General features: G+C 33.1%; 1 protein-coding gene across 9 annotated transcripts in view; it reads left to right on the forward strand.

Moving 5' to 3' along the window:
- The window catches only part of IKZF2 (IKAROS family zinc finger 2), a 150,373-nt gene that overhangs the window by 89,738 nt on the left and 36,640 nt on the right, over window positions 1-23,995 (forward strand). For 8 of the 9 annotated variants that reach the window (XM_025892240.2, XM_025892221.2, XM_073879078.1 and 5 more), the window contains 2 exons: window positions 5,466-5,732; window positions 12,139-12,306. In XM_025892240.2, the coding sequence (XP_025748025.1) occupies window positions 5,466-5,732; window positions 12,139-12,306 (435 nt within the window). The remainder of the gene's footprint in view (window positions 1-5,465; window positions 5,733-12,138; window positions 12,307-23,995) is intronic. The other variant, XM_025892247.2, reaches the window with a different exon arrangement.

The raw sequence follows: 23,995 nt of genomic DNA on the forward strand, positions 1-23,995 counted from the left end.
TAAGATTTTATTTATTTATTTGAGAGAGAATGAGAGATAGAGAGCACGAGAGGGAAGAGGGTCAGAGGGAGAAGCAGACTCCCTGCTGAGCAGGGAGCCCGATGCGGGACTCGATCCCGGGACTCCAGGATCATGACCTGAGCCAAAGGCAGTCGCTTAACCAACTGAGCCACCCAGGCGCCCGATATTAAAAATATTTTAATAATGATATTTAAGGTTCTGGTTACTGTGGTATTTCCCAAAGTTGACATTTTTTAAAATGATAGAATTATCTGTGACAACCACATTCTAAGGATTAGAATTTGTTCCTTCCATTTGATAATTCAGAATTAACTTGAATATATTTTCCCATACATATTAAAAATGATCTTTTCCCCCAAAATTTTAAAAATGGAGAATTTTATTATTTGAAGACATCAGTTGCCAGACATCACAAAATCATATGCTATCTTGTATTGGTGGGTGATTTGAGGGAGGCAAGGAATAAAAAATAGTAAATGTCCGATTTCTAAGGAAAAGCCTCTTTCCATTTATGTTCTGTTCAGGTCAATAATATAACAATTATGTAACGAAATTATATGTGTTAGTAAAATATTTCCCTCCTCTTAGTCATGAACTCTTTCATGACCTGTTTCTGAGTGTATATTATCCTGTTGATATGAATTTCTTATTTAAGTTAATACTCTTCACCTTTTAGTCTTAAACCTTCATAATCACTTTTAGCAAATAATTAGGCAAGCAGCCAAGTACTTAATAAATATTTGCTAGTTTATTTTTAAAGAGAATTCAGTTTTGGTCTTTGTTTCATACCGGCTGACATGGATGAGTTCTAGGAGTATGATATCTCTGAGCTTGAAGAAGTGGGGGGGATTTTAAATTTATAAACCTGTTTGCATTTTGAAGCAACTTTTTGCTTAAAGCTAAATGTACTTTTTGTCCTGAAATATATTCAAAGCTTCTTCTATGCAAAATTGATCATAAAATTCTTTTTTATTAACTATTATTTTACCTGTGTTCATGAATCTCCTAGTCAACTTAATATATATATATAATACTTTTTCTTCATCATAAATACTTTAAATTTGACTTGTCCTTTTTTTAAACTGTAAAATCATATTATCTCCTGTAACTTAAAAATATGTAATTTAAACATCTTTATTTTGTTCATTAAAATATTCAAGTATCTATATGTTATTTGTGACTACAATATTGAATAACAGAACAAACTGATCAATTAAAATCTTCTTTCACATCCCCTTTTCATTGCTAATAATTTGTTCTTACAAAATATTGTTCTTACTAAATAGTTTGTCATTATATAGTAATGTATGTAAATTCCTATAGATATGAAAAGAAGAATGTAAAATTCAGGCATATCAAGGAAACAGCCTGAAAAATAATTCTTGGTGTTGAGATTATAACAACAAGATTTCATCCCACTCACACTAACAAATTCTCCTCTTCAGAGAAATTAGCCCATTTATGAGAATGTTTTCCTGTTACCAAATTGTAAAAGAAATACCATATAATGAAGAGTAAAAATTTGATAACAAATATACTATGAATATTATACAATGATTAATAGTTATAGTAGTTTTATATATTATAGCTACAAATAATACAATTCTTCCATTGATATATGAATTGTAATTTAGAGTATACGTAAATTTACTGAACACTTAAGTTTAATCATTAATGAGTTAAAATACAGTAATCTGCATTATTTAGAAACATCTTAAATAGTGAAAATAAATTGTGAGAAAATTTCTTTTATATTTGAGTAAGGAAATTTTTTCTATTTAACAATTGAAATTCAAAGACTAATTGCTTTTTATCCTAAATTTCAACCTAATTTTAGTAAAGCAGACTAAAAATTCATTATGATGGGATTTTGTTTGTACATAAGACACCATATTAATGGAAAATTTCATCTATGATATATATATACTAAAAATGTGTTGCATTTATTGATTTACTATATCAATGAATATAAATTACTATATTTACTATAGCAATAGTATGTACATTCATATGTGATAAACATAATTCTTTAGAGTATAATATTGTTAGAGTAAAGATTGCTAAAGTTTACCATTTCTTCTGTATTTTAGTTCTAACAAATGTATACTTTTTTGGATACTCACTTCAATTATATTCCTCTGTGGATACAAAGTTCTAACTATAATTTTAATATCCAATAATTTTTAAATGACATTTTACCCATGTTAGTTATTAAATTTTGATGTCCATATTATAATCTTCTCACTAGGGAAAAGGCGATCATTTAATATAACATCAAGTCATATTTTTCATAATTTAGTGCTGTTTTGAAATTTAAGAGGCCCATAAGTTTCAGACTCAGACCTACTCTTTTAAGATACATTTCTTCAATTCCTGAAATGGAATGCTGGTAGACTTTACACTCATTAAATGCAGTTTATCAGATGTCGACCAGTTCAGGAATATCAATGATGACATTGCTGTGCAGTTTATAATCTCTAGTACATCATTTAAATATGTGGGACAGTTTGCTCACAGATTAATATATGAAGTTATGTTATATAAAGTCATACTTTTAATTTTTCTTAACTTTTTCTTTAAATGAGAATTATGAATGAAATATGGGACTACATAGGATAAAAATTAGTGTTTTACTTTGATTAGAATAATTTTCATTCCCAGAAAAAAAAACATGGAAAATTTCTTGGAGTATGGAAAAACTTATTGAAGCAAAATACAGAATCTAGAAACTACAATTGAAAACTTTAAAATTCAAATACCCTTGAGTGATAAGATAATCCAACATTTGCAAAACATAACAAACATGGAGCTAAGTTCCTTAGTATATAATGCATTTAAATTCAGTGAGAAAAAACCAACAACCTAGTAGAAAATGGGCAAATAACTTTCATAGACAGCTCCTAAAAAACCCCCAAACATTTAAGTATAGACATAGATGCTCAATTTCACCCATAAAAAATGCAGATTAAAATCTATAGTAAAATACCAGTTTTTATCTAATAGATTGACAGTTCAATGTGATATTATATAATAATAGCTATAATAGCAGTAATCTTAAATTTTATTGATAAAGCCTAGGAATAAATTATGTTGATAAAATAGATTCTATGCAGCTGTTAGAAAGAATAGTGTGGGTTTCTGTCTACTAATATGGAAAAATTAAACAGATATTAAATGAAGAAAGCAAAGTTAAGGTCAGGTAAATTATACATTCCAATTTGTGTAAAGAGAGACCATACACACACACACACACACACACACACACACACACACACACACACTTCTGAATTAGAAAATGAGGATAATAGTTGCTTTTGAGACCAGAATTTAGGGGTGAACTTTGAGTAGAAGAGGACTTAATTTTCATTTTTTATCCTTTAATTTTTCTCTGCTGTGTTCATGGATTTTTTTAAACATATAAAACAATTCTAAAGAAAGAAAATTCTTAATTTACTAAAACACCACAGTGAATACTGCCTGAACACTTTCTAGATGCCACACAATTTTTGAGCATGTTGGCAAAATTAAGGTAGATAAAGTATGGTGTCTACTCTTCTCAAAAACTGGTAAAGTGGTACTGATTTGTAAATAGGATAAAACTCAGTGTAGTAGATTTTCTATTAGAAATGGGGCCAAGAAGCCTATATACTCTTTTGTAGATCTCAGAGTAGTTTACATACTATATAATTGATCTTCACAAAACATTATGGAAAAAATAGAGCACTGTCACCAGAAAAATAATAGGTAAGCCCATTTTCTGTATTTGCTCACTTAATGCTCACATCAGCCTGAGAAAGTGGTACCCTTGTCGTCCTCATTTTATGAAGTACACGAGGAACTTAAGTATCTTATAAAACGTGACACTGCTTCTAATGAGTGCCAGAGCTGGTATTCAAATCCAGGCAGTCTGGTTACAGGATCCTCACTCCTAATAGCTGAACTATTCTATTTAAACTTCATTTTGTAGTTTGAATTTATATCTACTTTGCAAACAAAAGACAAAAAAATCAGATATTAAATAATTAATTCAAGTTTCTACTGCTAATAAATGTCAGAGCCAGTCTGTGGGCTAAATACAGTGATCTCATTTTGTACCATGTTGCCTCTATTCTTAGGAGAGTTCCAAGGGAGGGGAGCAGGGGAAGAGCCATTTTGATAGCACTACCTGTTTAAATACTAATGACAAATCACAGAATGTGTGGTTTCTCTAAGAAAATTACAGTAAAAAGAACTTACTTCCTTTTTATGAATGTATTTCCTCCATTCAAGTAGTACCAAATAATTTGTTTTGCTCAGGAACTTTGATATGATTTCTTAAGAAATTTTCAAGATCAGGGGATAAAAAGCTGGTATTCATTTAAAGCCTGTTTCTGCTTTGTGAAAAGACTTTGTCAGCAATCCAGAATGAGGGCTGTGCTAACAAAATTCCAACTTTTCTGTGGGATGATCCAAAAACAGCAAACAGAAGGCATTAAATTTCTTAACAGTCACAAGTGCGTGCATGCATGCTATGCCATTCCTGTCATTCACTGCTTTTTGGTGTGCATAGATTAAAGTTGGAATACTTTGATTTGCAGACTAATATGTTCCATAGAGAATTTTCTTCATATAAAAAAATAAAGAGTAGATTAAGAGCATATGAAGTCTGTGCACTCTGCCCTACATTTATATAGCTCTTCATTGGATATATGTTTTTAATCTGATTTTAGGATATTTGCCTTGACAGTATGCCTTCATACATCTAAGACATTTGCTAGATTAAGATCCCAAGTTGTTTCTCTTGCTCAGTTTTGAAACAGGTTTATACAAGTATTCTGATGTGAAACAGTGTGTGTGTGTGTGTGTGTGTGTGTGTGTGTATGTATATATACACACATGATTGTGTATTTTGTATATGTATAAATATATATATATATGATTGTTAAGAAGCATAGCTCAGTGGGTTAAGCAATATCTAATCTTGTCTCATACATAATGCTGAGTCTCAGTAGTGACAAAATCATAAGCCAATACCAGAATTAAGGACTTGCTTTAAAAATATATAACGAAGGGGATGGGTATTAAGGAGGGCACGTATTGAATGGAGCACTGGGTGTTATATGCAAACAAGGAATCATGGAATGCTACATCAGAAACTAATGATGTAATGTATAGTGACTAACATAATAAAATAAAATTTTAAAAAAATTAAAAAACTATATAACTAAGTTGAAGAAAGAAATGTGTGTACAAATGAAGTGTCATTCTGTTTACCTAGAGGTTTTTTGAGCCATCTTCACTTTGATGGCAAAGTCGCTAAAATATTTTCGAGCACAGTATGTATTAACATTGCATTGGTGATTTCCATCCATGTTCACAGAATGGCACTGGGTGGAGAAGAGATGTAGATGACAACACATAACCTGCATTTAAAATGCCTTCATTTCTTCTTTTTTAAATTACAGCAAATTCAGTAAAGCTAGAAATGCAGAGTGATGAAGAGTGTGACAGGAAACCCCTGAGCCGTGAAGATGAGATCAGGGGCCATGATGAAGGTAGCGGCCTAGAAGAACCCCTAATTGAGAGCAGCGAGGTGGCTGACAACAGGAAAGTCCAGGAGCTTCAAGGCGAGGGAGGAATCCGGCTTCCGAATGGTAAACTGAAATGTGACGTCTGTGGCATGGTTTGCATTGGGCCCAATGTGCTTATGGTACATAAAAGGAGTCACACTGGTAAGCAGCTGAAAGAATAACCTGATGACTGCCTGTGACATCTGATGTTGATATTACCTGACATCTATTCTCTTTCCTTTTTATTCAGGGGTGGCAGTGGTGAAACTACCTTTTCAGAATTCTGCTAGTATTGGATTGCTGAAAAGCAGAGAGTAGCCTGGGTCTTGACTTCCAGCCTTCAAATCTGAATAGCATATCAGAAAAGAAGTTTGGGATTCAGTTTCCACAGTTCTTAATATAGCAATAATATGATAAGGGTTCAAAAGGTATAGGAGAATCTCATTGTGTAACTTAATCTTTTTGTGTTTCTATACATATTTTACCATACCCATGGGTAGGTAATATAGTTTGCTAGCTAAGAGTTTATACTATAAAATGGTACTCATGCATTTATATAGAGGTAGATCAATTTCACCTTATCTGGTTAACTTCTTGGAATACAATTTCCAATCAATCTCTGCCTACCATGGGTCTCTGTATTAGGCAGATACTTTCCCTAGTTGAGGATGTTACTATCTTCCTGTAATTTTTTTTATTATAACTCCTGCAAAGAGATATGTAGGGTACAGTATAGTGAAGAGTGGTGGGTTTGCTGGTAAGAATGTGTAATCATGGAACAGGGTGAGGAAAGAGGATTCTGATTAATATAATATATACTTTTAGACATTTGAGTAATGTAAAAAAAAAAACAGCTAGATGAGGAGAAGGCCTTATTTAAATCTCTCCAAATCCTTTGGCAAAATGAAAAAAAAAAAGTTTTTTAATTTAAAAAAAATACAGAAATGAGATTATGTGTAAGAAAGGCAGATGGTTGACTCTTAAAGTTTTAAGTTCATATGAAAATTGATTTAAAGATGGTACCTTTAACTATAATGCAAAGTAGTATTATATAGCAAAATATTAATCACTAATACTCTCAGAGTTTTAAAATATGTTTCTCTTTGGAAGAGAGATAAATCAGTTTAATTAGTAGGTGCTTAAAACATGAGAGATGTGAGGTACACTGAAGTCTTTTTAGCCCAAATCTCTCATTTACACATGAACAAACTGAAACCCCAAACAGTCAAGTGATTTGTCCATTATCCCTTATGTAGTTAGGGCATTGTGAGGCTAAAACCAAGGTTTCCTGATGCCCAGACTGGTTTTGTTCAAATATATACTGTACTTGGTATCTCACTGCACCAACATTTAATGATGAGATATGATTATAAGGCTTAAAAATTATAGTAAGAAGTTACACATTAAAATCAATGTTATCTTAATCAAAATCATCAGGTTTGGAACCTGTACCCTTATTCTAACTCTACAGTTACATGTTTACTTTTGGTTTTATTTTTAATTTCCTCTTTAAACAGCATATTTTTATAAATAATATAAATATAATATTACTAGTATAGATTTTTTTACCTTAATTAAAAAAAATTCTTCTAGAAAAGTTAAAAGATCAAGTTTGGTATTTTATAAGAAAAATAGGAAAAGACTGTAAAATAATGAGTCTACTTTTCATCTCTGCTCATGAAGTAATGTTAACTGCAGTTCTAAAAGAAGAGTTCTACCAAGTTAGAATGTATTCATTATCTCACAGTGATTATATTGAGGTAGATAACACCCATTCAGTTGTGTAACTAGTAACATATAAACTGAACAAAAGTAGTCTAATGACTTTTCAGTTGAATTGCATATAGTGTACATTTTAAGGCTAAAAAGTATACTAACAACAATTTTTTGTAAGATTTCTAATAAACCTTTTATGGTCTGAGTCAAGAAAATTTAAAGAACCTGAGTGTGCTCTCTTGAATATTTAGGTTAATCAATGTTTCACTGTATTTGCAGTGATTTTCATGAGGATTGTTAGTTTGTAAACACAAGAGTGATTACATACTGACTCTACTGCTTATTTAATATTTACTACCATAGTACAGTTGAATTATTCTGATTCTGAAAATCATCAAATTGACATGGAAGATGTTTCTAAATAGTTATACAGATTTCCACAACTTCTATGAATATGGAATTAACTAGTAAAGGCAAGAATGGACAAAATAACTAAAGTCCTCTTGTAACTTCATGAACTTTTATTGTTAATGAATGTTTATTGGAGTATTATAAAAATTACGCTTTCCTCAGATCTGGGAAGTTTCTGTTAAATAGCCATTCATAGAGGAGCTTGGGATATCTGCCACATTTATTGACCTTGAAATTGTGATGTATCTTTAAAGTAGCTATTTTTATATGTATTTCTGATAACCCAGTTTATACATCTGAATGGGTCATGACCTTTTCCACTCCATTTTAGTGCCCTTCGAGAACAGAAAGTCTATTTGTATGTTTTGTTTTGTTTTGTTTTTTAATTTAAACTAGATTGAAAAAACTGTGGTCAGGATCTAGTATTAACCAAATGTTTTCTCATCAATGCCATGAACTACTGTCTTCATTTCAGAATTCCCCCCTCTCACCAATTATTTATAGCTAGTTTAAAAGGCACTGTCTTAAATCCTTATAAAGCCTTTGGGAAACATGTTTGTGTGTCATAGAATATCCAATATAAAATTGATAGTATAAAAATATACACAACAACCACCCAGTTTACTAAGATGACGTGGAGTATCGTATCTAATTCACTTCTTCTCTCTCTTTCAAACTCTACTAAAATGCCAATTCTAGTGTCTTATAAATGGGTTGGTGTTATTTCTTGTTGTTGTTACTGCAGTAGGTAATCAGGTAATATTGTCATCGGATACTCCAGGCACTCTTCACTGTGATACAGGCAGAATAAAAGAAGTAGGGGTAGTAAATCAATTCATGCTTAAACACGAATTGATGTGGACCATTATAAATATAGACTATCCTTAACCTTGCCCTTCTTTGGGGTAGAGTACTCCCATCTTTGTAACTCTGTGTATATTGTAGCTTTATGGAACCATTCTTTTGCTCCAAGGCCTTCTCAACAAATACTGGGATTTTTCATATTTGTAGGTGGTTGCTCCATCCAACACAGGAACACCCTCTGTCTTTGATTCACCAAAGCAAACTGATGTGTGTATACTTGTATTTCAGTTGAATATTTAAACACAGATCTAGAAATATGTGTTTATGAAAGTACATAAAATAATGAAATATAATTTATTTCAAAATAAAAATAGATAACTTCATTCTGGGAATAACTAAAAAAGGTCCTTGAGCAGATTTTTTTATAAAAAATCTAACCAAAACATAACAAAAAGCAGATTAAGAATGGAAATGAATGATAGCATGGCCACATATTAATTGTTCTCCTGGATTCAGAGTTGTTAATCCAGACTTTTGTACCCACCCATGGGGGAATTAGTTATCACAGATACAATAACCTATTTGATTTTTTCAATTGGATTATACTGTATAGTGTGTTTAGTACATTTGTGGTGTTTTCTCGAAGTTTACTTTTCTTTATTTCTGAATAAGAACATGATTAATATATTTCTTTAGGCAAAGTCTAAACTTACTCGAAAAGGACTAGTTGATTCAGCCTATTTGTTAAAGAAAAAGCAAATTATTTAAAAAATAATTGAGATGCATTGTTTCAAGGCACAGACACAATATATGAACCTTTTACCTAAATATCAGCTCATTTTACACATATCTCATAATCCCAATTCAAGATTTAATTCATGTAAAGCAGATCAATATTTCTCAAAGCTTCATCCAGCTGAAATCAAAGTACATTATCATTGCCCCTTTCCTCTTATCAAAAACAGGAACATGGTTTGTTAACCTTCATCATGCCTTTCTTTATATCCCATGGCCATGGGAATATAGTCAGCAAATGTCTCCACACTAAGACACACTCAGTGACAGACAGTATTTCCTGATATACCTAGACCCCTTTTCATTTCTCCTGCCTCTTTAAGGATGATCATATAAATTCAGAAGTAATTCTATTAAAAAATATTTGAAGATATCTGGAATATTTTGTAAATGTAAAAACAAAATTACCCTGTCATTAGCCTCAAAAACTCAATTAGATGAATTTTAAAATTCTTTTTAAAGAGAGTTATCCTTATTATTTTTTCTTTTTTGATTAGCATTACTTGGTATGACAAATTCAGTACTCCAAATTAGGAATTTTTAAATATTTCAATTTTAGGAGGCTTAATGAAAATCTAAGTTAGCATGTTACAGGAGTATTTTCTAAAGGCAAACATGATTTCAAATGTTTTTGTTCACCAAACTAATTTAATTCATTTTGAAGTTATTGCATACTAATTTGTTACTTGCCTGGAAGACCCTACATAGATTTCCAAAGTAAAATCAAGTATTTGGAGTGAAAAGTATAATTTGCATTTGCTATTTTCCTACAGTGTAAAAGTTCTCATGAAGAAAGTGCATCCTTCTTTTTTATTAATAATTCCATGGCAGGGATGGGAAGTAGAAATTCCTGATTTTAAAGAGCTGTAGACTGCTATTTCAGATTTTTTATTTATTTATTTGAGAGAGAGAGAATGAGAGATAGAGAGCACGAGAGGGAAGAGGGTCAGAGGGAGAAGCAGACTCCCTGCCGAGCAGGGAGCCCGATGCGGGACTCGATCCAGGGACTCCAGGATCATGACCTGAGCCGAAGGCAGTCGCTTAACCAACTGAGCCACCCAGGCGCCCTAGACTGCTATTTCATTGGGAAAAAAAAAAAAAAGTCAACAAATTGTGTGTGTGTGTGTGTGTGTGTGTGTGTGTGTGTGTAAAGATTTACCAAATTTAGATTTATTTTAAAAATTTAGTTTGTAAGACTTCATATAGGTGTTTTTCAGTAAAGTATTGCTCTTTTAAGCTGTACTTAGTGTTGATTTAATTTGTCAGTTTCATCAAATGAATCAAGTGAAATAAGATCAAATTTAAGGTAACTTTAACATAATTTTTTTTTTTCAAGTTAATACACTAGTACAAGGACTTTTTATAAATGTAGTTCAGATCTCCAGATTTTGTAAGAAAAACAAACAGCCTTGCTACACGAACACAAAGATTACATTTTTGGGGGTATGTGTCTCATAAAGTTCCAAAATGAGCAAGTAGTACAGAATTTGAGACACACCTGATATATCAATTTTTAATTTCTTTAGGTTTTATAACAAATCTATATGATAGAATGTGCAGTGGCAACTGCAAGAAAATGGCCAGTTTATCTTCTTTATGACTTCTGGCTTCCTTTAATAGAAAGAATCATTGAGTTTGCATTAATTAAAAGCCTCCCCAAAATATTGAGGTTTCATTATTCACTATTTTCAAATGTTTCAGTTAAAGATATAAAACATGAGAATTCAGTATAAATGTTTAAGTATTAAAATTATAATCATCTAACCTCAAGTACAGAAATAGTCCCGTTAAACCAAAAGTGAATTTTTAAATTATTTTATTTCCGTCCTAAAATTTGAGCTTTACTATTTTGTACTATTTATATATTAATTTATAGTTTAGTTCATGAATATCTTTAGAGATCAGCAAACTTAAAATGATAGTATTTTCTTCATGGTTTGACCCTACTTAATAATTTTACTGCTTCCCCAACTACATGTTTTTATGTTCAGTGACCTTGGTGACAGCCAGTTGATGACAATAGACTGATAATTCTGGCTTAAACAGTTTTATAGCAGTATCCAGTAATAGGAAAAAAGAGAGAAAATATTTCAAATTATTTTCACAACAAAAAGAATATACAGGAAATATCTGGATGAATAATTTTCTTTGAATTTTCCCTGTTTATATCAGGAAATTTTGCCAAAGTTTTCACTGTTAGTGACTAGGAATGAGACCTGGGCCTGGGCTAATTTTGGGAGATTTTGTGATGATGAACTTTGTAACCTGGCACCCAGAAAGAAAATTATCAGCTAAATCGGAGAGTTAGACTAAAGACCCCTTCCAAGTCAAATTCAAAATTTCTGTAATTTTAAAAGAGATAGCATGGTACAATAGAGCAAGATTTTGTAGTCCAACTAAGCAAGATTCATATCAGTTTAAGTACTTATTAGCTCTGTAACTATCAGATACCTTGATACTTGAACTTCAAGTTCCTCATTTGCAAACTGAAATTATAGATGCCTAATTAGTATCATTATAAGGTTTGAAATATTCTATATAAAGCTACCAATAAAGTCAGTAAAGTGATGGCACTTAGTTGTTCAAACAGTGGTCAATGCTATTGCTGATTCTTTTGAGTCAGTGACAAGAATCCTGTAAAATTTATATGAAGAGAGGAATCTGCACTTGACCTAAAGTTGAAGGCTTCAGTATTAGCAAATTTTAGGAAGATAAAGATTTAGAAGTCTGAAGGGGGAGAAGAATATTCTCAGCACAAAGAACTGGCCCCAGTTAATAGCGTACAGATCAGTCCCTTCCACATAACCTACTTGATCTTTCCTACCTCTTTTCCTTTCGGCAGGTGAACGTCCCTTCCACTGTAACCAGTGTGGAGCTTCTTTCACTCAGAAGGGCAACCTTTTGAGACACATAAAGTTACACTCTGGAGAGAAGCCGTTCAAATGTCCTTTTTGTAGCTATGCCTGTAGAAGAAGGGACGCCCTCACAGGACACCTCAGGACCCACTCTGGTAAGTGTCACTGACTCTTTGAGAAAAAAGCTAAAATATAAGAATTCAGGAAAGCATTATAGAATAATACAGAATAACATAGCTTTGGTATATAGCTAGGAATGAGCTAGACAATATTTTTGTGTACATTGAATAACTGATAAATTTTGCAAGATGCATATGGCCCTTCGTTTTTTTAGACTTACAGACTTGGTGAAAAGTAGCACTGTCAATGGAAGAGTCTCTTATTTCAAGTTCTTGAAGTAAGGAGACAACTACTCTGTAGATTCTCTCTGATTTTTTATTTTATAATTATTCAGTAATTATGGTTAATCCAGGATAATGGAAAATCTAGTAAAATGTCATAGTTACATGCTAATATTACCATAGAGGAGATGAAAGCTGTGATATTTTTCAACTGATACAGTGCCCAGGCTGGGACCTCAGTGGGAAATCAAATGTCGCTATTTTTAAACTTGAAAATATTATGCTCATTAAAAAATTGGCTGTTAGAGTATTTTATATTTCATTTAAACGCACCTTGTTTCTTTAATTCTCAAAATATAGTCATTGGATTTTCTCTGAACTTTTCTCTCTTCATAAATCATTAAAAATCTAGAATAAGTGTGATATTTTTAAAATGCTAGAATATAGTACATAAAAGAGCAAGAATGATTAGAAATCTGAATGAATCTCATTTGACTTTTAGCATGAATTGCCATAACCAAGAAGTTAAAGGTGGAAAATTAATATAGAATACTCTCAAGCCAGTTTTATATCCTCCTTCTGTCCATAATGACATATTAAAATTTAATTTTAATATGAAGATATGATGGAAGTGATATTTTCATCTACATTGACAAATTGTATTAGAGAGTGCTGTGGATTGTGAGGTAATGCTTGTATTATCTTTTTTTACATTTTCCCTATTAATCCTTAAGGCTTTACTTGGTTTTTAACATGAATGTGAAATGTGTAAACTATTTTAGACATTAAATTGTAAATTTGGAGCAGTTATGGAAAAATGAAATGAATGCAAATATAAATACAAAATATTTTAAGTATATATAGTTACTTTCCTCCTTGATTCAAAGCAATTCCCTTATTTCCAACTATGACATTTTATATTTTATTTTAAATCATGCTATGAAAATTACATCTTTATTATAAAAATTATTCTTTATTGAAGGATGTTTTTAAGATGTGACAGTTAATTCCTTTAGCTAGCCATGTACTCTGGCTTATTAAAGCATTATTGAATTGACCATGGATTGTATAAAGCATAAATTTTCATGAACATTATCTATTACATGAAGTTGAGCAAAAAATATAACTTTAAACATCGATTTCATTCTTTACAAAGTTGTGTTACTTTTAATATCATAGTTTAATGTATATATGTTACTGTACCTGGGATTGCTATATTGCCCTTAGAAGGTTCAGTGCCTTCAAAGCTCAACCTCTCTGGAAGGCTTTTGATAACTCAGTTTGTGTTGCCTTGATTTCCTTTTTGTTCTTTTAACACATCCATCCGTGTGGGTGGTGTCTAAGATGACACCTTGGTTTTTGTTTCTGTTGAACTGGGCAGTTGCAATCATCATCTTTTTTGCAAATCAGTCATGACTCATTAGAGTTTCCTGGTTGGTGGCTAATGAAGTGAGGAATGAGAAATACGTTACTCCAAAAGTAGGCCATTCCCATTGGCTTTCACCAGGCCAGACACTTGACAACACTTACATGGTTCTGTGTAATTATCAAGTTTGTGTGTATAGTGAAGCTGTTTCTGTGAAATTGCATATTTTGTAAATAAATATACTGCTACTTTGAGGTTCAAAAAAATAAAGACATGGACCCGGTAATTGTAATCATGCTATTATTTTGCAATTTGCTGGCTAATTAAAGAGTTTAATGGAGCGAGTAAGGAGGGTGTCATCCAGCTACTGCATCATCAACAGGTGATATGAATTCAGTTATACTTCTCACTGTAACCTAAAATATTTGCCATTGCCAATGCTTTTTGTAATAGATACAGCATAAAACATAGCTGCTAAAGTCCGTGCCTCTCCAATTTGTTCAGAAAGCCCAAATTGATCATTATAGCTTTCTTCTTCTGCTACCAAATCCATCTTTCTCTTACTCTCACCCTCTTTTTTTAGCACCTGAGCTGAAAAAGGATTCTTTATCTGATGAGTGACCCAAACCTTAATTTCTACAAATTCTGAGGATTTGATGGTCCTGTTTTCCTTGGATTACTGCAGTTTTTCAGTAACCAGGATTATTGGGCACATTTTTTAAAAGAGGTACCCCAGTGAATCTCCTGAGTTCCAAACATAGCAACAATCCAAAACCATCTTGGTAGTCTGGAAAAGTTGCCAACCAATAGCCCACTTCTCTCCCTCTTAGTTTAGCAGCTTGAGATGCCCCAGATAGCCAGGGAGTAGTCCAATATGACAGTTCCAGAACTCTGATCCCTGGTGGAAAGAGTCTTCCCTTGGGCACCTAGCCCATACGTCAGAGCAGCATATAAACTGTGCCTCCTTCTTCATGGTGAAATGTGCAAAGTGCAGCCATTTTCATTTATTATAGAGGACCTAATTCAACATGTCTTGACCACCAAACCCATAACATTTCACTAATGCTGTGCTTCTCTGAACTTTCTGGGCAATTATCTCCTGTCCTCTAGCATATATCTTACTGAGGCATCTCAGGTATTTACTACTTCCTGCTCACCATGTCCAGTCAGTACCGTGAATATAATGTTCCAACTTGATGTTCTGTGGGATGTCAAGATGAACAAGATTTCTTTGGACTGTATTATAACAGAACAGTTGACCTAGCCTTAAGCTAAGATAATAAAAATATGCTGTCCCTGCAATGTGAAGGCAAAGTGCTTCAGATTATCTGTTGATAAGGAATTACTTTCCAAAGAAATTGTTAAGTCAGTATCTCCATACCTGGTATCAGGGGCTATGTTATAGGTTAGTATGTGCCAGTAAAGATATTACAGCTAGAACTGCATCTGTAGTTGGCATTTTGATGTGATTAAGACTACATGCATCCACAGAACCCTCTAGCTTGCGTTAGCCTAATAAACAGTATAAATGGGTGTGTGGTAGGAATCCCCATGACATCTTTCAGTTTTAGTTTGCTATCTTTAAGTCTAGGGCTGTGATCTCCACTGTGGTAGCAACTAGCCTCCTGTGGCTAGTGCCACATATTGAGATGATATGTTCTTATTAAATAAAATCTATTAAAATTAATTCCACCTTTTTAAAATGTGGCCACTAGAAAATTTAAAAATACATGTGTGATTCATATTTGCACTGGACAGCTCTGTTCTTGGCTTTTCATATAGCCATGGGTCAGGGAACCAACATAAGGATTCTTCCCATTACTAAGTTTATTTGTTCCCACAATCCTGTAAGATGGACTTGGGTAAACTCTACATACATATCTTGACCTCCATATGCCCCCACTTTGAGCTGGTGGACTACAATGGCATTTTGGGTTCCAGAGATTATTGTGAACTCAGAACTAATCTAATAGACTAATAATCTGTGGTAGGATTTGGTATTTCCTTTTCCTACCATAGAGCCTCTGCCACTCTGAAATCACATATACATTTAAATCAGGGAGGCCAGATCTATTTGCAACATCTATCATTGTTCTCTCCAGCCTAGAGAAGACAATTACCATAAAGCTTTTCAAGCATGTGGCTTCTTTCCTTACCAGTGTAATTCTTTGGTGAAGGGAGTGTCCCATTGGCACTTCCTGAAGTATATAAGTGGCAGGCTGAACGGGGTGATTCATTATAGATCCTTTCCATTATTCTTACTTATTTGAGCTTTTGTTCTTCTTCCTCTTTGCTATGTTCAACTTTTTACTAATAAGCCATCATTGAATCAAGGATTCAATTAACCAGTCACTCCCACTTGCTCAAGGCAATATATTAAATCTCAAATCCAGGTGAATGCATATATATCGATAAATTTGGCCCAATCTAGCATTTTGGTTCATCTTCTTGGTATAAATCCCTTAAAATCGATTCATTCCCTTACATGCTAACTGGACTCCTGCTGATACAAATTGGCAGTTTTGCAATTCTTTCAGTGTATAGGCTGTCACCTCCTCAATCAGGCCTTGATTTTGGTTATATTAGGATCTAACTTATTATGAGCCTAGGGGCAATGAGAGTTAATAGGAATGAGTCCTGAAAAGAACTGCCATTTTCTGATTGGGTTCTTGCCTCAGCTGAAGCAATCGAAAGTCTTCTTACTTTATGGGAATGCTGATTTATGGAGCATTAGTTTCCTTAGATGGAAAGGTGGGGAGTGAGGACTGTGTCTTCTGGCAAGAGTGGTTTGGAAGTGTTTGGGGGTTCAACATTCTGAGCCTTAGTATTTGATCTGATAGTATCATTCCATGTTTCACTAGTCCATTGTCAAGACCTAGTTGTATTGGTATTGCCCATTTTATATAGTACAGCAATTCAGTAACCCTTCAAATCGGATTCTGGAGTTGGTTTTCAGCCTTATTTGCCCTGAGGCTTAAGTAAATAAGGACTCTTTTAAAGCTGACAGAGGACTTTGATATTCCAACTTCTGCTCTAACATGAAGTGAGCATTCAAGACCTTCAAACTGTCCTTTCTCCTTTGTGTAATCCTTAGGGCCATCAGAATTAGCCATATCACACTACAGTCTTCACTCTACACACCACCATTGTCACTTAAGCAAGTAAAGGCCACATGCTACCAGCAGTAATAATTTGGGTAATCATATTGCCAGCAAATACCTAGAATTAGTTTTCCATTAACTCCCCAGTAAGAAAGCCATTCTGTTCTCTTCAAATTGAACAACTCAGTGCTGGAATGCCATTTTGACTCTCTGAGGCTTTGGGGCCACTCCTGCTACCAGTAATTATCAATCAAGGCCCTGACATGAGTAATGAGACACTCAAAGGGGAAAAATTTGGAGACATTCATCGTAATACTTATAAGAGAACAGTGAGGCATAAAGGAAACCAACAAAAGATGGTTGAAGCACTCACTACAAGGCTAGCCATAGCAAGAAGCCATTAGCAACCCTTATGTCTGGAGAGACGAAGGGATCAAGAGATCACTAGAATTAAGAGAAGTAGGAGATGGGTCTTAAACACTGACCTTTGGTAGAGGATGTACCCCTGCTAACCTGTGACTGAGGAATAAGCACCTTGACCTCAGTCTTTCCACCCTCTAGTCTCTTGCTGATGCCTCACATTAACTGAAGCTAACAAGCCAGAGGACAAAAGAGCCTACTGATTAGCTTTCTAAAGGAGAAAATGGCTATAAAGATGACACAAAATATGCTACAGATTGACTAAAATTTAGGAACTAGTGCTTAAAATTACTAGCATAGGATATTAAGCATAATGATTTTATTATTAATTTCTGTTTTTTATGAATATTATCAGTACAAAATATTTTGCTTCCTCCTCCTCTCCCCCCACTTTGGGTAATGACTATCCATTGTTTTAGTTAGTTGTTGTGTTCTATAGTATTAATATTGCCTCTTTGCTTCCTATATTTTAGATTTGAAAATTTTCCATCTACTAGGTTAGTAACAAGGAGCCTGGCACTGATGTACACTTATGTGTTAAATGAAAAAAAACACTTAGAAAAATATATTTGGTAAATGCTAGCCCTTTCTTTTTTCCATGTATGATCCCATACAAGCTGAAATTTCCTATTTGGAACTCTACTTGCATACTTTAGAGGATACCAGGTAGTGTCTTGGTTTTGATTGTATAGTCCTAATAGGTTATTTACAGATGATATCTGGCATTTCTTGAGCCCTCCCTAGACACTGGGCACTGCAGTAAGCACTTCCCAAGGATTATTTCTTTAATTAAAGCCCTTTTATCTGACATGAGCAAAGCTAGATATTTTATCGATTAACAGCAGTAAGTCTAGCAACATGAGAAATTTTTTTTGTAGAAGTCCTTATGTTTATATTTTTAAAATGTAGAAACATAATGCATCATCTCTAATTCCATTTTCAGTGTCTTTAAGAACTTAGACCCTTGTGATGCCATCAGACTTCTATTAAATTTTTAAGATTTCTCACTAATTTTTGTGAGTATCTTTGCCCACCTCTAATTCTTTAGCATTTTTTAAACCAACTCACCTTTACTGAATCTTTCCAAAGTGACAAAATTGTTTTTAGAAACAATTTTCTTTTTGTACTTATTTCCTTGAAATATGGATATTTAAATAATTTACATAATTATAATAGCAGGTAGAGCCAGCATAAATAGGTTTGGTTAGAACTAAACTGACTCTTAGTGACTCTCTAATTCAACCACTGGAAGTGTTTATGTGGGGGCATGCAAAGAGGGGCCTGCAAGCGCCAGGAATTCAGTGTTTCAGGAGAAGCAGTCAGTCAAGAGAGCTTTTTGCTGTTATTATTTTTATTTTATAGGTGAAGAGACTGAGGCTCAGAGAGGTCTCACTGCCAGAGCCTAGAGTCACACCAAGATAGTCAAACTACAAAATCTGTATGTTATGGGATAAATGATACATCCCCATGTTTATTTTATAAAACTTTATTAACTCAAAATGATAACAAAAAAAGTACATTTAGAAGAGGTCAAAACATCTGAGTTTGGAATGGGCTCAGTGCAAATTATTTATATGACTTTGTCAAGTCACTTAATTTGATCTTTAAATCTCCCCATGCTCCCAATATTATACAATGCTAAATACAATGTATTATCTTTTCTCCCTGAATTTGGCTGCTGATTATTCACTACAACCAAATCTTAAAGAGTAAAAGAGTGGTCCCCACCCCCACTTTTTTTTTTCTTGTAGTTTGCTGTGGTTTAACTTTCAGATAGATTTGCAAAAAATGGAATAGGTTTTAAGTTTTTCCAGTGATCTTCAGAGCATCACTATTACTTCCCTGCAACTATCTGCTAACCTATATTTAAGAGATAGCCTTGATATAGACAGTTTCTGATTTTGTGCTTTTAGCTCCAGGTATGCAGAAGTTTACTTAAAACACATTCCCATTTAAAAGTATTTTACAAAGCCCCCTCTGTTGTGCTGAACACCAGCAAAAGTGTAAAAGAATGTTGAATTTTCTCTCCCTCACCTTTGCTAATTAGTACCTGAATAATATTTTTTACACTGGCACAGAAAATGGGTTTAAGTTTACAAAACCCCGGTTACTTGATTTGATTGAATGCTTTAAATTTTTATTACAATCATTGATAACATTTTTTTTAAATTGGAAGGATGTCCAGTTTTACAGATAATAAATCAGAACCCCTTAAAGAATAATAACAATACTTCAGTAGTGTTTAGCAGTATTTGCCATGGAAATGTTTGTTTTCTAACAATTTTTGAATAGTATAATTTTATTATTTATGGAAACATATAGATTAATATGATAAGGCTTTTTTTGGTAGCAGATTATTTTTGTCAGTAACTCCCATTTTTTATTCCCCACTTCTTAAGATAATAACAGAAGAAATCATAACCTTTCTTACTTCGGTTATAGCAGTGATGTATCCTATTTCTGAAATAGTGTCCATTCATGAAAAAAGAAAAAGGTGAAATGACAGAATCTAAGTTCAGTTTGTATAGCAGTCATCAGTGTGTGATGTTTTGTTTTTTAAAACCATTTTCATTTATTATGGGTTATTTAGAGCTATTCTACTTGTCTTGATGCTGGATATTTCATTAGAATTGCTTTATTTTATTGCAATATGTTGGCTAAATTTAAACATATCTAGCAAATGAAACCCTCTTTCTACTTTAGCTTTTTGTTAACACTCAAAACAAAATGCCTGCCTGAGAAAGGAAAAAAAAAATCTTTTTACATGTGAAATTTAAATGACATTCTAAGAGGGAGTGGGAGGGAATGGGAAGGAGTGAGAAATAAAGAATTGAAATGTATCATCAACGATGTATCAGCTGAAGATCACAGTCAAATTTTTTGGCCCAGTGAGAAGATAATCTACACTCTTGTATACATTAAAGGGTATAGGAAAATAAAAGGTACTGGTTTATATTTAAAACACTATCAATTAATATTAAGATTTACCACAAAATTATCTGATTTGCTTAATGTAAATTTATAACATATGACATTTAAAATATTATGTGAGTTTTTAATGATGAATCAGTGAATCAGTACTCCTACAAAAAAATAATTTTTTTTTTAGTTTTGTCTCTTAAATTTTAACAAGTAATTATAGTCCTTTCATTCCTAGAAATTTGATTAGTGTGCTTCATACGTTATATATTGCTTCTTTTAATTGTCTTTATTATACCCAATACACTGGGGAAATAGTGTTTCAATTAAGTCTTGGACCCCTATTAATCAAAATAATACTTAGCATACTTGTTATTTTTTTTTAATCTAGGAGGAACTAGAATTGCACATTTTTTTCTAATTAGCATTTCAGGTATATGTGTCACATACTGTAATGCTGTGCCCAAATTAAATATTTAAAACAGGATAGATTATTTTTAATATATGGAAATTTGTATAGTATATATAGATTATAAATTGTTATGTATAAACTGCAATGAAGAAAAAGAAAGAATATCTCTCTCACAGTCTCAAATGTTTTATGCTGTATCTAAAATTCAGATGTCCATAGAATTGTACTGGATTCAGATTATTACAAAAATTGTTTATTCTTAAAAATGGAATCTTTTAAAAAATATGAAAATGAAAAATCCTAATGTCCCAAGGAAATTTATTGTCTCTTGTATTCTAAAAAAAAAACAAATATTCCTTAACACTCAGATATTTTCAAAGATGCTTGCTTGTTGTAACACTAAAGTATTATTCAGAGATATTTAAATAAAATATCTTTGAGTAAGCAGAGAAGTGTAGGAATTTATTTTTTTTTAAAGATTTATTTATGAGAGAGTGAGCAGGCCAGGGGGGAGGGGCAAAGTGAGAGGGAGAGAGAGAAAATCCTCAAGCAGACTCCCTGCTCAGCACAAAGCCCAGTGCAGGGCTCTGATCCCAGGACCCTGGGATCATGACCTGAGCCAAAATCCAGAGTCAGTCACCTAACCTACTGAACCACCCAGGCGCCCCAAAATTGCTTATTTTTTTTTTTTTGTTCTCATTTTTAAAAAAATAATTCCTTTGGTTTTCAATAAGACTTACCTATAATATTCTGAGGAAAACCTTAGCTTTCAAATAAACCAGTACTTATTATATAATTCTTTATTTGGATATATCATCTAAAAATAAATACTTTGTAAAATTAGGTTACGTGATATATTTGTATCATACATATCTGTACATGTATCTGTACATAAGCAGGTATATCACATAACCCTGGAGTTAGAGCTGTTTGAAGAAACTTCCAGTGTCATGGAGTCTTAACCTTTTTACGTAGGGTCAGTAAGCCTATGTTATTCTAAACACATATCTAGCTTATTTCCAAACACCTTAGGGATGTTAATTTTTACAGTATTACTTTGTAACCTATTCAGTGTTGGACAGTTTTTAGCCTAAGAAGTTTGTGCTTTATGTCTAATTGTCAGTTTAAAACTATTCTGTCCTATAAAAAGAAACTGGACCAGATGTACCATATAAATAACCATCTGTTAAAACAACAATAACTTCCCCCTCACTGTACATTTTTTAATTCTATTATACAAGGACTGCCTTTTTATTTTTCAAGACCCTGTAATCCCAAGGACTCTATTTTCCCATAAAAATAGCTCAGAAATATTGAATACTTGTATTAGTTCCCAGTATCGATTTTTTGAAAACATTATCAGTTAAATACTGCACTGCCACAAATTCATTTACACATTTTCCATTATTTTTAACTCTATGTTTTATTCAGTTATGCTTTTAACTGTTATGAGAAAATACCTATAAAATATTATGAATCTGCCTGTTTTTGAATATATTTGAACATTCACCTTTAGTAGAATGTTAACCAACAAGCATTTTTAAATTTTTTTTAATGTTTTATTTATTTATTCATGAGAGTCAGAGAGAGAGAGAGAGAGGCAGCAGGAGAGGCAGAAGCGGGACTCGATCCCAGGACCCTGGGATCATGACCTGAGCTGAAGGCAGACGCTTAACCATCTGAGCCACCCAGGAGCCCCCCAACAGGCATTTTTAAAGTTCAAACTACATCTTCTGAGAGAAACTGCTAAGAAGAGATAACTCCTCATCTTCAAATTCTTAAAAATAAAGCTCAAAAGTAGTATATCTGGCTTGGAGTGAGATAGAGCTAACCTTTGACCATATTATTAAAGAAACAACTTAATGTCAAATGCTCTAAAGTTTTCTCACATGGGACAGTCTGTTAATTCACCATAAGGATGAAATGCTTTCAAATATATTGTCATGTCTTGCTACGAGATTCACTACCAACAGCCACATCATTTCCTTTAATTGCGGACTGATCAGGAATTCCATAAACTAGAAGGGATTCTAAAGTGCATATAGCCTTTGTAATTACTCTCCATCTTGTTTTATTAAATTATCTTTCCCTCTTATTTTTCCTTTGCCTTCTACTGTCTTCATAGCTTCCCGCCCAATCCTTAAATGTTCACTTCAGTATTGCTTCATTTTTTTGAGGTGACTGCCAGAAAAAAGTATGTAAATAAGTACCTTTAGTTTGTATACATACAAAATTATTGTATAACATGGAATTGCTGCAGGTTATAGACCTTTGGATGTTAACAATTTGTGAAATGAGTGAAGAGTAAAACATGTCTGAAAATTAGGTACTTGGCTAAAAGATTATCATTATCAGTTACTTTCATATTGACATTATTTTGAAACCAGATCATCATGACTTTTCTATCAGATTTGTCAAAGAGACCCATTTTAAAAATACTACTCCATGGCCCGATATAATGATAGACAAATTGGATTAAATTATGCTGGTTCAGAAATTGAATCTAGTGTAGCTCATTCATAATAGTGATGATGCATTAAGTGTAGTATAATTTGTCCTGCAGACTTCCCATGAGAAGGAACTGTTTTCACCTGATTGTAGACCTGGCACCTGGCCCACTTTCTGGGTGATCTCCCAAGTGTGAACTTTCCCCACCTTCCACCCCTCCTTTCCTTCCTGGAGATGCTCGATAGAGGTGGATTACACTGATAATACACAAGCAGTGTCAGTTGCACACATGATTTGCATAACTGTGCTGTGCTGATTTCACCCAAGTCCTGATAATGATGCCCATGGTGCCTCTCTATATGCTTTGCAATAAACACTGGAGAGAGGGGATGGGATTAGTATTTTCATTCCTGACTCTTCAAACACACCCTTAAGGCCCTGCCCATTGAAATATGATCAGGAGGGAAAAACCACCCTTAGTCAAGCTAGCTGGTAAGACTATCCATGTGATTTCTATCCAGTAAGTAGAACACTTTTCTTTTCCAGACCAATAGTCATTATATACTCTACCTTATATATCCCTCAGAAATTAATTTTTCTAAATAGCATACACAATCTCATCTTTTTTCAAATATCAGTAGTCTTACTTCGTTAAATTTCAAACGCATTTCCAGAAGGAATTATTAAAGAGAAGTCTTTCTTCTTATAATACATACTCATGTGATGTAGTACTTGACTTTGGTGCATTCTTAGATCAGTTTACTGCTGGAACCTTTCCTTCTTACCCTTCTCTGTTGTCAGGAATTCTAAAGAAATAGGCAAGGATTGTGGAGCTAT

Source organism: Callorhinus ursinus, unplaced genomic scaffold (genome assembly GCF_003265705.2).
Source record: "Callorhinus ursinus isolate GAN/ISIS: 27379988/994484 unplaced genomic scaffold, GSC_fseal_2.0 scaffold2, whole genome shotgun sequence".
Taxonomy (NCBI): Eukaryota; Metazoa; Chordata; class Mammalia; order Carnivora; family Otariidae; genus Callorhinus; species Callorhinus ursinus.